Source organism: Varroa destructor, unplaced genomic scaffold (genome assembly GCF_002443255.2).
Source record: "Varroa destructor unplaced genomic scaffold, Vdes_3.0 BEIS01000005.1, whole genome shotgun sequence".
NCBI classification, from domain to species: domain Eukaryota; kingdom Metazoa; phylum Arthropoda; class Arachnida; order Mesostigmata; family Varroidae; genus Varroa; species Varroa destructor.
Window position 1 is genome coordinate 23342508 of NW_019211458.1, and position 14400 is coordinate 23356907.

The 14400-nt window shown below is 44.2% G+C and overlaps 1 protein-coding gene across 7 annotated transcripts in view; it reads left to right on the forward strand.

The window, feature by feature from the left end:
* LOC111251708 (uncharacterized) overlaps positions 1–14400 on the forward strand; it is a 130915-nt gene that overhangs the window by 58092 nt on the left and 58423 nt on the right. For all 7 annotated transcript variants that reach the window (XM_086989834.1, XM_086989839.1, XM_086989833.1 and 4 more), the window contains 11 exons: positions 54–1171; positions 1453–2091; positions 2243–2418; positions 2704–2989; positions 3101–3595; positions 3720–3872; positions 3973–5107; positions 5294–5442; positions 5773–7522; positions 7743–8086; positions 8247–14266. In XM_086989834.1, coding sequence (XP_086845960.1) covers positions 54–1171; positions 1453–2091; positions 2243–2418; positions 2704–2989; positions 3101–3595; positions 3720–3872; positions 3973–5107; positions 5294–5442; positions 5773–7522; positions 7743–8086; positions 8247–14266 — 12265 coding nt within the window. The remainder of the gene's footprint in view (positions 1–53; positions 1172–1452; positions 2092–2242; positions 2419–2703; positions 2990–3100; positions 3596–3719; positions 3873–3972; positions 5108–5293; positions 5443–5772; positions 7523–7742; positions 8087–8246; positions 14267–14400) is intronic.

Below are 14400 nucleotides of genomic sequence, written 5' to 3' on the forward strand. Positions count from 1 at the left end.
GTTTTAGACTGTTCTTTTTACCGTTACCTGATTTTGTTATTATGGTATTATAGGAGAGGTTGGTACCCTTCGGTCTGCCTGGGAATCGCTCTTCGAAAAATGTGACTCCGTTTGTACGGAAAGTCAAACCGTACTTGAGGCCATTGAAAACACTGAATCAGCTTGCAAGGAGCTAGAAGATTGGCTTCTTATGAATCTCCCAAGGGAACACCCACTAAAAGCAACTGCTCAAGCCAAACACGAGTACGTCGAGAAGCTCAATCATCTTGAGCAGGAGATTATCAATCAGCAAGCTCAGATCAACAATTTAAAAAATCCACACGCACCAAAAATTGAAGCTCTCCGCAGCGTTTATTCATCTGGTCTGAATAATATTCGCGAAACAGCCCAGAAGTGGACTCAAAATGCCAAGCTTCATTCTGACTTCGATACTCGATCCGATGAGTTCGACGCGTGGGTGACCAGCTGCGAAGCACACTTTGTTGATCTATCTAAGAAGAAGGAAGAGCTGTCTGGTGCCAAGAAATCCTTGGAGGATCTTCTCGACCTTGTTTCGCAGAAACAAGCGGAGCTTGATCGTCTCACTGATCTTGCAGAGCGGGTTTATCCGGTAACATCAGCTGACGGGCGCGAAAACATTCGCGCCCGCCTGCGGGAACTCGGCAAGCGGTACGATAAACTTTGCGAGAGCCTCGGAACACAAGTAGGTAAGCTGGAAAAGTCAATTGGACAGATCGTCGAGCTAAAACAATCTCAGGAACGGATTGAGAATTGGCTCAAGGAAGTGATAAATAACCTAAATATCAACTCACAGCTTAAAGCTACTCTGCAGGAGAAGAAAGCACTGTCACAGGCCCAAAAGATTGTAAACGAAGACATCGTATCACAGAAACCGCTCATTAGCAGCATGGTTCAGAAAGCCAACATGTTGGATGGAGATCTTAACTATTCACAGTTCGTCCAAAAAACAAAAACTGATTATGATTCACTTGTCGGACGATCAGCGGCACTTCTTGAGCGTCTAGCTGTATCCATCGAGCACCATTCTGAGTTAAACGAAATGACAAAGGAGTTCAGAGAGTGGTTGGTCACACTAAGCCATCAACTGGAGGAGCACAAGGAATCATCTGGGGATAAAGAGTACATTCAGAACAAGCTCAGATCACTTACCGTACGTATTAAGATGGTAGAAAAGTACAAGACAATATATGATGATAGCGTATTACGGATTATTATGGTTACTCTGCATGTACAACATTTGCATCTGATGTAATTACCTTAAGAGACCATAATTTCCCATCGGAATTCGGTTATACTCGCGTCGTTTCAAGGATATACGGGTTAAATAGCTTTCCCACAGTAGTAGGGGCTCGCGCACGTTGGAGAATAATAAAAGTAAAATATCAAATGATTTTGTTGTCTTTGACGTACATCTTTCCCGTGCAATTTCAGAGCCTGAGGAACAAATTTGATCATGGGGAATCGATGCTTAACCATATACAAGAGGCGGCTGAACGAGTGTACCAGTACACGAACGAATCGGGCATTGCGCTTATTCAAAAAGAAATGATTGAACTTGAGGAGACGCTCAGTCAACATCGTGCCACGAGCGACGAGGCTCAATACAATCTCGAGAACGTTATTCAGCAATGGAACAGCTTTGAGAAAAATCAGCGAGCAATCGACAGCTCGTTCCAGGCTGCCGAGACCGAACTTCAATCAATTCAGCAGGCGATACGCAACTCCGATTTACCGGAGAGACGTGAGCTACTCACTACAGCCGAAACCTTAAAAGACACTGTCGAGAAGTATCAGCGAACATTGGACGCATTCACTGACGAAGGTCATTCGCTGTACCAGGTGTCGCGTATCGACTCTATTCAAACAAAGGTTACTCAGACCAACTCAACTTACCGTACACTTCTTACCAATATCAAGAAGGTCATTAGCGGCCTCTCTTCCTCATTGGAAGGCTTAGCTGCCCTGGATAAGGCCTTCGCGGCTTTCGACATGTGGTTTGGCGATGCGCAAGTTACATTTGATGCAAAAATTCCGGACTCCGACTGGCAATCTCGAAGAACACAACTTCAGGTGCCATTCTAAGTAGAAGATAAAATACAGCAAACACAAAGTGTTCTTAAGTTTTGGTTGAAAGAAACTACCACCTTTCCATTTAAGAAAATTGACAGTATATAGTGACCTATGCTTGAAGTTTAGCTTACGTTCTTTCTGTCTCTTCCAGACACTGCTGGGCCAATGTAAGAGCCAGGGACCAACTCTGTTAAATCAAGCTCAAAGCAAAGCTGAGGCCGTAATGCACGAGACTCCTCAATCTTCGAGAGAATCTATTCGCGATGGCCTTAAAATACGCAAAGATAAATTAGATCAGCTTCAGCTAAACATCCAGGAAGCTCTCAGGTACTTTCCTAATGGGTGGGCAACATTCTAAAAACAAATAATTTTGTTTTATTTAACCGTTAGACTGCTAAAAAAAAACAATAGTATAAGGCGAAACGCGTACTCGTATGTGCAGACCTGAGTAATAATGACTATGCATGTAGGTATAAATGAAAATACATTTATCCGTCCATCTACTGGTTTTTACCTTAGAAAAGAATTTTCGAAGTCGATAGAATGACCTATATAGTATAGAGTTTTATTTCTAACGATATTTTAATCTGTTTAAACATCTAACAATCGAAGGCAACTTGACATTGACTCAGAGACCCTCGGACTCCTTGATCAGTTGCTTGAGGATGTAGAAACAGCACTTTTAGAGGGATCGACTATTTTGCGAGACGTCGATGCTGGGGCGCCCGATAGCGACCGGATGCACGAGCTGCTCCAGCGCATCAAGCTCAGTGACCAAGGTCTCCGCCATTTGCAGGGAAGGCTGCAGCTCATCAAGGAAAAGCTGCACTCGCAAGGTCACCTGCAGAAGGTCGAGGAGGCTGCTGATAAGAGCAGCAAGATGACTGCGTCGTTGAAGGTAATCCACATTTCTCTATGTACAAAAAAAAAATGCATATTAAAGCTCCCAAATTAAAATGACGCACCGCTACGTTATCTTATAATACGACTGGACATAACTTTTTTGCAGGATGCGTGGGACATGCTTGAAGCACTTACATTCCTGATGTCCGACTTCAAAGAAATAAAAACTGTTCACGAGGCTCAATGGCAACCAAGGATGAAGGATCGTCTTAGAACCGGTACCGATGTGTCCGGTAGCAAGAGTGTGCTTATTTCTCGACTCGACAAGCTAACGACTGGTGTAACAAATCAGCTTGCCGAAGGAGACATTGCAATTACAAAGATGAAAAACATCATTACCCAAATCGATGGGCGAGTGCCATTAAAGGTTGTATCGGACATGCAGGCGACTTTCAGGAACTTCGAGCACGACCTTGAAACAGCTAAAAATGAACTCGAAGCAGTTACACGAAGACTAGCAGACCAACTGAAGCAATGGCAAGATTTTGAGGATGATTACGACAGGCTGAGCTCGATGACGAATGACTGGGAGATCCGAATCAAGGAATTCTCTTTAAAAAATACGTTTGACGAGAAAATCGAGCAACGGGACATGTTCAAGGTTAGACCTGTTCTTGAACTTGGTTTTTGTTTTTATAATTAATGGATTTCGCACTGAGAAAAGTAATTATGACTAGGGCTTACTTTCTGAAAATCATACAACTAACATTAGTAATCCTGCACAGGAAATGGTTGATGAAGTCGCCTCTTCCCAGAATACATTCGATAAACTCTCCGCGGACGCCGACAATTTGGAAAAATCCAGTGGTGAACTAAGACTTTCGATGCAGTCGTCTCAATTAATCACTAGGTTTCAATCGGTTCTAACAACATGCAAGGTATGTAAGCTACAACTATTCACAATTAGCTTTTAGAAAACGTCATTAGCACTTTTTCGTGCGTGTTGCCCTCGCGTTAATAGCACATTAAACCTTTTAGGACATCGCCAAGAAAACGGAACAGCATGTCGTGGACCATAAAGAATACCAGGAAAAGTATGCTTGCTGCTTAAAGGAAATGGAAAGCGCTAGAGCACAGTATGGTCGCATCGCTCCTATGCCATCCGGAAACCGGGAGGATATGACAGTAAAGATCGAAGCTATCCGAGATATGCTTTCCCAACGAAGTGCTCTCATGAACCTTGTGAACGTGTGTGTCCAGGCCGGAGAGGCCTTGCAATCCGGCAGCTCACCAGCCGGCTGGGAAGTAGCCCAAGCGCAGATCCAGCAGCTGCAAGATCTTTACGACGAAATCTTCGGTGGATTAGCTGCGCTTGACCGCTCACTGCAATCAGTGCAGTTCCTGTGGACTGAATACGAAGAGTCGCTAAAGAAGATGCGCCTGTTCATCGAATACATTTCAAACCAGCTCCTTATGGTGACGAAATTGGAGCCAACGCTTGACAAGAAGCGACTTGCGGCTCGCCAAGCCCAGAATAGCTTGTCTGAGATGAACGATCATGTGTATCAGCTTAACGAGCTGCAGAGCAAGGCGAATTCGATTCCGGGGCGTGACGTTGAATCTGAACAGACCCTACAGAAGGTTTTAGGTGACTTCAGAAAACTCCATGAACAGCTCAGCGATGTGACACATGAGACAGATCAAAAAGTGGTCTTGCATGAGAAGCTGCGTACTAAAATCACTGAGGTTTCAGACTGGCTGAACGGTGTATCACAACGCATCAATTCGTGCCTTGATACCGATGTAGATAAAGTAACAATGCAAAGTAACGTAGAAACGCTGCGTGCTGTGATAAACACATTCGACGATAAGCAGGCGATAGTGAACTCAATGAGACAGAGTGATATTCCTGCGGTTTTGGAGGGAACCCACTATGACGGTCATGCAACCATTAAGAGCGAAGTTGACGCCCTAGAAAAGCGTCTCAGCGAGTTACTAAAAGGAGCCATGCAGGACAAAGAAACCCTTGAGGAAACTCTTAATCGACTGGCTGAGTCAGAAAAACAAGCGGACATGCTGCGTAGCTGGCTTGCAATGCTTGAGACTGAGCTTTGTTCCGTCGCGCTCGCTGACACATTGGATAATAAGGAGAAAATGCTCACCAATGTAACAAGTAAGCGATTGTCAAAGATTGCCTTGCATAAAACCACTGCATATAAAATAACAGTACCACACTGACATGCATTTTTGTAATCGACTATAACACATCGTGTAGGAACGAAATGTTAGTGATAAGGAGTTCACATAGGTAGATATAAAGAACCTTCGACTTACTGTTAGTTAATGTTATTTCTATCAGGACTTGGTTCCCAAATTATTGAAAGGGAACCGGAAATACTGCAGGTTCTTGAGGAGGTCCGCAAATTTGTAGGCGATCAAGCTGATAGAAGGATGTCTCGCCTAAGTGATTTCGACTCGCGCTTTCATCAGGTCAAGACATTTGCCAAGGCAAGTTTAATACGATATATATACTTGCATCGATTTTACGATCCCAATCAAAGTTTTTGGAAAAAGTCGTTCAGTCTTTCACAGTATTGTAATACACTGTTGAATTTCATAGCTGACCGTAGACCTCGAGTAACCTCTGCGACTTTTATTCCAATATCCACGTGAGGTCAAACTAAATATAATTTTCGTTGTAGAAAAAACTGCATAGGCCACACAGTATTTTTCCACTAGCTCCAGCTATATATTTGATTAGCTAATGAAGGCTACATATATATACTAAGATTTTTCATATCGAAAATACAAAAACTTAGCTATACCTTTGTTCTGTAGGAGCAAGAGACGAAATGGCAACAATACGTAATTAACCACGGCAGGTTCGAAAAGGACGTATCTGACTGTCGACAAAAATTAGCTGATGTCATTGGCAAATTGAATGCTATCGAGACACCAAAGAGTGGAGAAGTCACAGACATCGAAACTAACATGGTGATACTTCAAGATCTACTCGGAACAAAGGATGAAATTTTTGCCAAAATCAACTCTATCAGCGGACAATGTGAGGACCTCTTGAGTGAGACTGCTCCAGTAGGCCATGTTGCCCTACAGAAATCCCTTCACGAACTTCAAGACGCTAAGGGCAGTTTCGTCAGTCGTCTCAATGCAGTAAAGCTCTCGTTAGACGACCAATTGTATCTCTGGAAAGACTACCTTAATCTAATAAAACAAGTGACCAACATGACGGATCAAGCTGAGTCTAACCTCAAGCAAGCCTTACTACCTCAAGACACGTTGTCAGAGAAGCGGGTCCAATGGGAGGCTGTTAAGCATCTTTTTTACGTCATGAAACAGGACGAGAGTACAGTCATTCAGTTTAAGAATAAGACAGCCAAACTGCTTCAGATCAAGCCATCCAATACGTATACTCAAAGAGGCGAGCAGGCTGTTACCAGATATTACCAGCTGATTGAGGAACTTAATAGTGCTATCAACACACTCAAGGAGATTTTTGCCAACCATACCAAGCTTAAGGAGTGCGCAGATGATCTAATCAATTGGATGCGCCAGATTCGATCAAAGATTCCTAATTATACCAAGAGTTTGAGCGATAGACTGGCACTTGAAGCAGCAATTGAAGATTTGGAAAAATTGTTACCCAAACGAAAACAGGGCTCGGAAAAAATGAGTGCTTTGTTAGAGGCTAAAAGTTTAGTGTTGCGCGACGGTTGTACTTCGGACGCGGGCAAGAAGATGGTCGAAACCGAGGTCGGAACTCTTCGTAATGATTTCCAGGGTCTCTGCAATGAGATAGAAGAGGTGGATATGAAGTTGCAACAGGTATGGGCGGAACTGAAGCAATTCCGTAAAGATTACGAGGAAGTTTCAGAAGAGCTCCTACAGGTCGAGACAGAAATTAAAACTTTCAAGGCAGTCCTACAACCCGACCTTCCAACGAAAGAGAAGGCAGTAGAAAAGATCAAGGAGTACATTCAACACCTCGACGATATTAAAGAACAAGCAGACGACATTACTAATGATGCTAAGAATCTTCTTGCTTCTCATCTTGAGGGATATATCCGAAATCAACTTTCGGTGCTCACGTCCCGCCTACAAGTAGCAAACAATTTGGCAAAGGACATGTTAGGCCGAGCTGAAGATGCGTTTCAGCAACACAAGAGCTTCTCCGAGTTAGTAGAGAAGGCTAAGGCTTGGATAGTTTTGGCCACAGAGAAAACGGATTCGTGTAGCCGCAATTATGATACTCGTAAAGCTATCGAAGAGCAACTAGCAGTCTTGCAAGAATCACTCCGCAAAATGGATGAAGGCCAAGGTTTGGTTCATTCAGCAGTTAACACCAGCGAACGCGTAGTTAGATCGACACACCAAGACGGTAGGCAGGCGATTATTGATGATGTGCACAAGCTGCAGAGCGACATCGAAATGCTGACGAGCCGTATCGGCGATGCGAAGGTGGCCGCTGAGTCGGCTCTCATGCAGTGGGATGACTTCAAATCCTCAGAACAGCGCATGCGCCAATGGATTGACGACCATAAAAAGAAGCTTCATGATCTACAGAAGGAGGGTAAGGCACTTTGTTTAAATACGAATTGTTGTCTTAGATGTGTCTGGCTTTGCTTGAAATCTACTACTGCCTTCGAAAGCTTACGTTTTGGAATCGTTGCTAAGTATTTATTTCAATTGGAGACGCGTAGAAATCAAAGAAATTACTTAATATTTTCGAATCCATTCATTAGTCGCTTTCTTCTAGCATATGACCTGTCTTGGTTTATGATTATTATTAGGCGATAGGGGCGTAAGTCAGAGACGTGTTCGGTTCAGACGGTATCAATCACTAGCTCAAGACATTGAGTCGTTCGAGCCGATGATGGAATCCGTCACCAGCAAAGGCCGACAACTTCAGAGGGATGCGTCTGCCGCTGAAATTGAAAAACAATTCCAGGAGTTGAGCGGATCGGCGAAAACATGCTGTACCAACGAAGGACAGCTTCTGGAAGCTCTGGATAAATTTGCCGACGCTTGCCAAAAGTTCATCAGCTGGCAGAATGCGGCTCAGGAGAAAGTCTCAAAGGGCAGCCAGCCGAGTGGCGATCAGAACGAACTCCAGAAGAAAATTGATCTCCTCAAGGTAAGTAGAAAAAAATTATAAAATTCGATACTATCTGTATAAAAGAAGCAATGCATGAAAGTAACATTAAAATTACTGTGATTTTATATTTGCGCCTCAAACGAAACCCCAAATATAATAATGAAAAAAAATTACATTTTGCCTTTGTTTCTTAACGCAGGTACTGAATGACGAAAAAGCGACAGGTGAAGAGCTGCTCTCTGAGCTAATTTCATCGGGAGCCGAAGCGCGTCGCTGTTTAATGGCAGCGGAACCTGAAGATGCGGCCCTTGTTGATGTTGAAGTCTCCCAACGGAAAAAGGAATATGAAGAGTTCCTTAAGAACTGTGATAAACTCAAAATGCTGATCGAGGAAGGGTTGGAGCTTCGAAAAGTGTATCAAGAACAATACAAGAAATGCTCTCAATGGTTGGATGAAACCCAACCCCAGGTCGAGGCATACGATAAGCTTTACGAGGATCTTTATGCCAAAAGAAAAGCGCTCGAGGATTTTCAGCAGCTACTTCAGGTTGTGTTCGATTGGCAACCTGAGTTCGACACATTGAATACTAAGGCCCAAAGTCTGGTAGACATGTATTCAGATTCAACGATTTCTACTGGGGTAGCTCAGCTGTCAACTCATTATACCAATTTCGTTTCCAAGGCAAAAGACATACTGCACGATTTAGAACAACACTTCCAGGAGCATCAACAACAACAATGTACCTATTCGGAGTGTATCGAAGTCATCGACCGCTCGAAAGAAAAGTTGGATGATATGAATACACCCGTATCGACTCAGGAGAGTGCCGAATTGCGAGTCGCGTCATTGAAAACACTCGCTTCGAACCTGGAGCACAACGCCCACCGTATTGCGTACCTCGACGAACTAACTGAGAAGGTTGTTAAGAGTACGGCTTTCGAAGGCGTTAATCGGGTCAAGGAAGATGCATCTAACGTGAAGAAGGACCTCCATGAACTCGTCGCTGAGGTTGCAAGAAGACTCAAAGAGGCTCAAGATCTCGTAGAAGAGTTTAACGAGTTCACTAATGAGTCTAGAAAATTTTCGAAATATCTGGATGAATTAAATCTTGATGAAGTCCCCGCAAAGAGCACACTGGCCGAGAAAAAACTTTTATGCGACAAGTACAAATATGTACAGAATGATCTTGAGTCATTCGCTGATATTGCTTCTAAACTACGCACTAAAAAAGAAGGAAAATTTGCAGAAAAAGCAAAGCAAATTGTCCAAAAATACGACGACATCACCCAGCATATTCAGGACCAACTCCGATCTCTTCAATGGGATATCAAAACCATGGAGGAGTACATCACAGCGGCAGCGGCTGCCACTGAATGGCTTACGGACACCCTCGACAAAGTAAAGAAGTGCAGCGATCTTTCAGGTAGTCAGACGGTAATTCAAGAGCGACGCGCCATTCTTCAACAGATTAGGTCCGATTTGCTGCGTGGTGAACAGCTAGTCACTCAATGCAGCTATCTTTGGGACCACCTAAAAATTAATTGGGTCCATGTACTAGAAGAGCACGTTACCGGGCAATTGCGTCAAATGGAAGAAGATTATGAGACGCTTAAAGAACTGCTAGCGACGACTGAGCATCAGTTGGACAAGTGCCTGAGGGCCTGGGACACGTTCAACGCGTTGTTTAATTCACTCTCAAACTGGGTAACGGATTTTGAGAAAAGCACTAAACGCACGCTCGCCGAAATAGAAGCTGATGGAGCAAACTGGCTCGAACTAGAAGATACACTGCGGAATTTGCTGTCAGACGCTGCAAGTAAAAAATCAGACGTGGAAAACTTGAATCAGCTTTGCGAAAATCTGATCGCGTCTACCGTCAGCGTACATGAACAAGTAGTCAATATTTCGAGTAATTATGTGTCGCTTGTCGGCAGCATTAATGATGCATTATCGAAGGTAGAGAAAAGCCGGGCACAAAATAAACAGTTCGAGTCGGCTCTGAATGAGTACGAGCGCTGGTTGAGCAAAGCACTCGGTACCTTCAATTCTAACAAGGAAATGAGCCTCAAAGACATCGACAAGCGCGTAGAGAAGTTGCAGGCTCTTAATACAGATATGCCAACAGGCCGAAATTTACTTGCCAACGTTGTAGATTTTGGGACAAGACTACTGCTGTTATCCAGTAACAACCACATCCGCGCAAAGATCGATACTATGCAAAAAGATTTGAACCAACTCTCCGGCGATCTTAGCGAAACCGTCGCAAAATTACTCTCACTTTCTAAGAGATGGTCTGAGGCTATGGCTAAGAAGAATGAGCTAACTCGCTGGATCAACGAGGTTAGCCAGGACCTACAGTCAGCCGTACCGAAGGGCGATATCATTCAGTTACGTAATTCAATCGAAAATTGCAAATCTATTATTTCGAACATTGAGCGCCAATCGATCAGACTCAACGAGCTCCTATCAGAAGTCGTGGAACTTTGCGACAAAACTGGTGATCACAATGTAGCCACCGAGCTCGATAATCTTCGAGATCGTTTAAATGCACTTCACGGTCGTGCTCAGAGCATTCTCGATACATTGGAAAATGACTTGGCCGCACTTCAAGCCTACCAGAAACTGCTTCAGGACACAGAGAAGTGGCTCCTCCAAATGAACATGCAGATCATGGCTCAGCACTCGTTGCAGATTCTTAACTGCAAGCAGACCGAACAGGAACTTGAGAAGTACCAAGATCTGCTCAATCAAGTTCGCGCGTATGAGACCAACATTTCAGAGGTTTGTTCCGCCGGCCAGACTCTGGTCGAGGCTTACAAGTTCGAAGCAAAGCAAACGGCAGACAATATCTCGCAACAAATAGAAAACATCCGGGATAGCTACACCTCATTATTAGCCGCTGCTATCAAGATCCAGTCGCGACTGGAGAATGCCCTAGAGAAATTCCGTGCTTACGAGAAGATGATTGCCTATTGCGAGAGCCTGCTGAACGTGTCGGAGTCTTCTATCACCGGTGTACAGGAGCAGCCCAAAACAAAGGAAGCTATCAAGTTTGTCCTTGATGCTAAGCAAACCAAGCTTAATCAGCTAGTTAGCGCCAGAGACAGTTTACAGTCTGCTATTCAATCGTGTTTGGATGCTGTGTCTTCTGTTAGCAGGCCATCTAGTCCTGAAGTCAGCCAAGTCTTTAAGCTGCCCGAGCAAGAAGTTTTTGTTAAAATTCGCCTCCAAGATTGCGTTGAACAGCTGGAACAACAAATTCAAGATCTTAGTGAGCTGCTGACGAACATTGAAAGTGTCACCAAGCGGTTGGAAGAGGCTCGCAAGTGGCTTTCTATGCAAAACACGATCATGGGTAAGATTGCCAATGACAGGGTGCCATGTGATCAGAACACCATTCACAGCAATGTTAGGAAGCTCGAAGGAATTTTAAGCGACTTGAGTGCCCAACGGTCGTCTCTGGAAAACTTTCTCACATCGACACATATGCCAATAGACGAGTCCATCGCTGCGGACTTTGCATCCCTTGGGGTAAAGCTAGAAGGGTGCCTCAAACAGCAAAAGGGCTATTTGGACAAGGTTGAACAACTCACGAGTGTTGTCGAAGAGATTCGTAGCAAGCTAAGTGAGATCGACGCTGCGCTAATTGCCGCAGATAAGCCAGCTCGTGGCAATGCCAAGCAACGCCAGCAGGCCCTTCAAGCCATTCTCGTTGACTGCAATGCGGCTGACGAGAAAATCTCGGTCGCCAGAAACCAGCTGGGTGAACTCAAGGGAGCCCTCGAGGAGCAGGACTACACAAAAATACATATCGACCTCAGTGAAGCCACAAAGAAGTCCGATGAGCAACGCAAGAGAATCTTACGACGTTCAAAAAGTCTTGACCTTATTCAGTGCAACTTCGACAGCGTGGTTAATGACATTAAACAAGCAAACGATTGGGCTGATGAAAAGTTAACGTCGCTACGTGGTCCATGTACGCCTGGCTTCTCTCCCAGAATAGTCGAAAGAGATTTCCAAGATGCCAAGGTGTGCTTATCGGAGGTACAGAATATGGCCCTTGTGATACCCGATCTTGAGAGTCGAACCGCAACGTTGACCAATGATTTGGACACGTTCGATTCACAGAAGCTAAGCCAAAGCTTGGATGACCTTCGCAGTAAATTCAGAAACGTTAATGATCAGGCTTACAGTAGAAAAGATGAAATAGAAGAGGTCCTTTCAAAAAGTCGGCAACTCGAAATTCTTTTCGAACTGTGTCAACAATGGATCAATGATAAACGTTCGGAAAAGGTTGACAGGGATATTTCTGCTTGCGATCAGTTAAAGGCATATCAGAATAAAATGTCGCAAATCAAACAATTTGAGGATTCAACACTAAAAGACCTGATTAAAAAAGCTTCTAGTATGGACCAGTATTGTGACGCTCAAACAAAGACTACTTTAAAGGATGAGGTGCAAAAGATCCTTAATGACATCAACTCGCTCAAGTCAGATGTCGTTGAAAAGACGACCCTTCTAAGCAAGCTAGCCGAAACTGAGCGAGAATATTGCAAGCTAATGAATAGCACACAACATCTTCTAGACGAGACCGAAGCGTCTGCTAATGCCGACGTCATGACGGATGCTGCTCCGTCCGTCGTTGAAGAGCAAATCCAGTCCTTCAATCGCCTCCACAACGCCACACGAAGGCTTTCCGGAGATCTCAGTAAGCTAAAGGAACTTCGTGACGAGCTCCGTCAACGAACGAAGCCGATAAGATCTGAACAGATCGACAGTTTTGAGATCTTGAAAACTAAGTTAAGGAATGATATTGAAGAAAAGATAAGATTACTTAAGGAGTCGCTAGAAAACCAGTTTCAGCTTAGGACACACATAAAAGAACTGCGCCTGCGTCTTGAAGACTTGACCCGCCAATACGATCAACTGAATGGGCCAATCGGAGGTACAGTTGACGACGCTAAAACTGCGGTGCTTGCTACTCAGAAACTACAAGACGAACTCCATGATTTGGAAAATGAGATCAACACCATTGTTACCAGGCCTTTCCTACGAGACGATATTAGCAATCTGAGCGGCGATGCCTCTCAGCTAAACCGCAAAGTTGAGAGGTTATTGGCAAAGATTAGAAGTAGTGTACAGCTGAGAGAAGCATTCTACAGGATCATGGATTCTGTGCGGGACGTTTCTACCAAAATCACAGATACGCTTCGTCACATCGATGAGTCGCGTAAGTCTCTTGCTGAAAGGATTCCAGTGTATAGCCGGCTTTTATCTGATCTCGGAGAAGCCGAAGGCCAACTATCGGTCGCTCAGGATAAGCTTGATAAAATGGCTCCAGATACCGTTCTTGCCGACCAGAATGACAACCAACAAACGCTACAACAGAGAAAGAACAACCTTTCCCAATTGAAGAAACGCATACAGGATCTGCAAGTGCAGCACGAAAGCATGTTGAAGGAGCAAGCCAAGCTTCTAGCCGAATTTGATAAGCTCTTCACTAAGCTGCAAGACGATGAGGCTAACATCAAGCAGAGGCCCCAACTGTCCGCGACTGGTAGCGATATTAGTCGTTATTTGAACGAACAGCAAGCTCTTGAGGAAGCTACTGACAAGCATCTATCAGAGGCGGATGATCTATCGAAGAAGATAATGAGCGATGCGCCGGAAAGTGCATCCCGATTCGAGGAGAAGCTTAGCGAAATTGCCAGGTACAAAGCGACCCTACCACGGGAACTACAAGATCGAAGGCTTTACCTAGAACAAGCCAAGGCTATGAGAGAAGAAATGAAGATCCACCTTGGCGCCGTTCGTGTCTGGATCGATTCTGCGACTAAGATTCTTGATCAGCCGGTCGACTATGATAATCTCGATAAGATCACGTCAGACATGAAAACGCTTCTGTCAGAGAGCGAAGAACACGATCAGAGCCTAAAGGCCTGCCAAAGTCTGCTGCCGAAACTGCGTGCCACCATGTGTGATGCCGACGCTATAGATCTGGATAAAGATATACTAACCACAACGCAAGAGTTTAACGATATTGTAGCCAGATTGCAGAAGAAACTTGAAGAGCTCACCGACGACATGAATCTTGTTAACAATCTGAAGAAGCTTCTCCAGAAGGCCCAAGCCTTAATCAGCAAGGTAAAACTGTCGGAAGGCTGGCCCGACTCCATTCCGGCGATTCAGTTGCGCATCAAAGAACTCAGAAAGGCTTCGTAAGTATCAAAATACATCAGCTTTTATAGCTTTCACAAAGGATTAGATTTTTTTATATTTGTATAGCTGAAGTCAGTCATAAACTACCTTGGAATAGTTCATTAATAACTCGTACCATATTAGTATTTCTTTT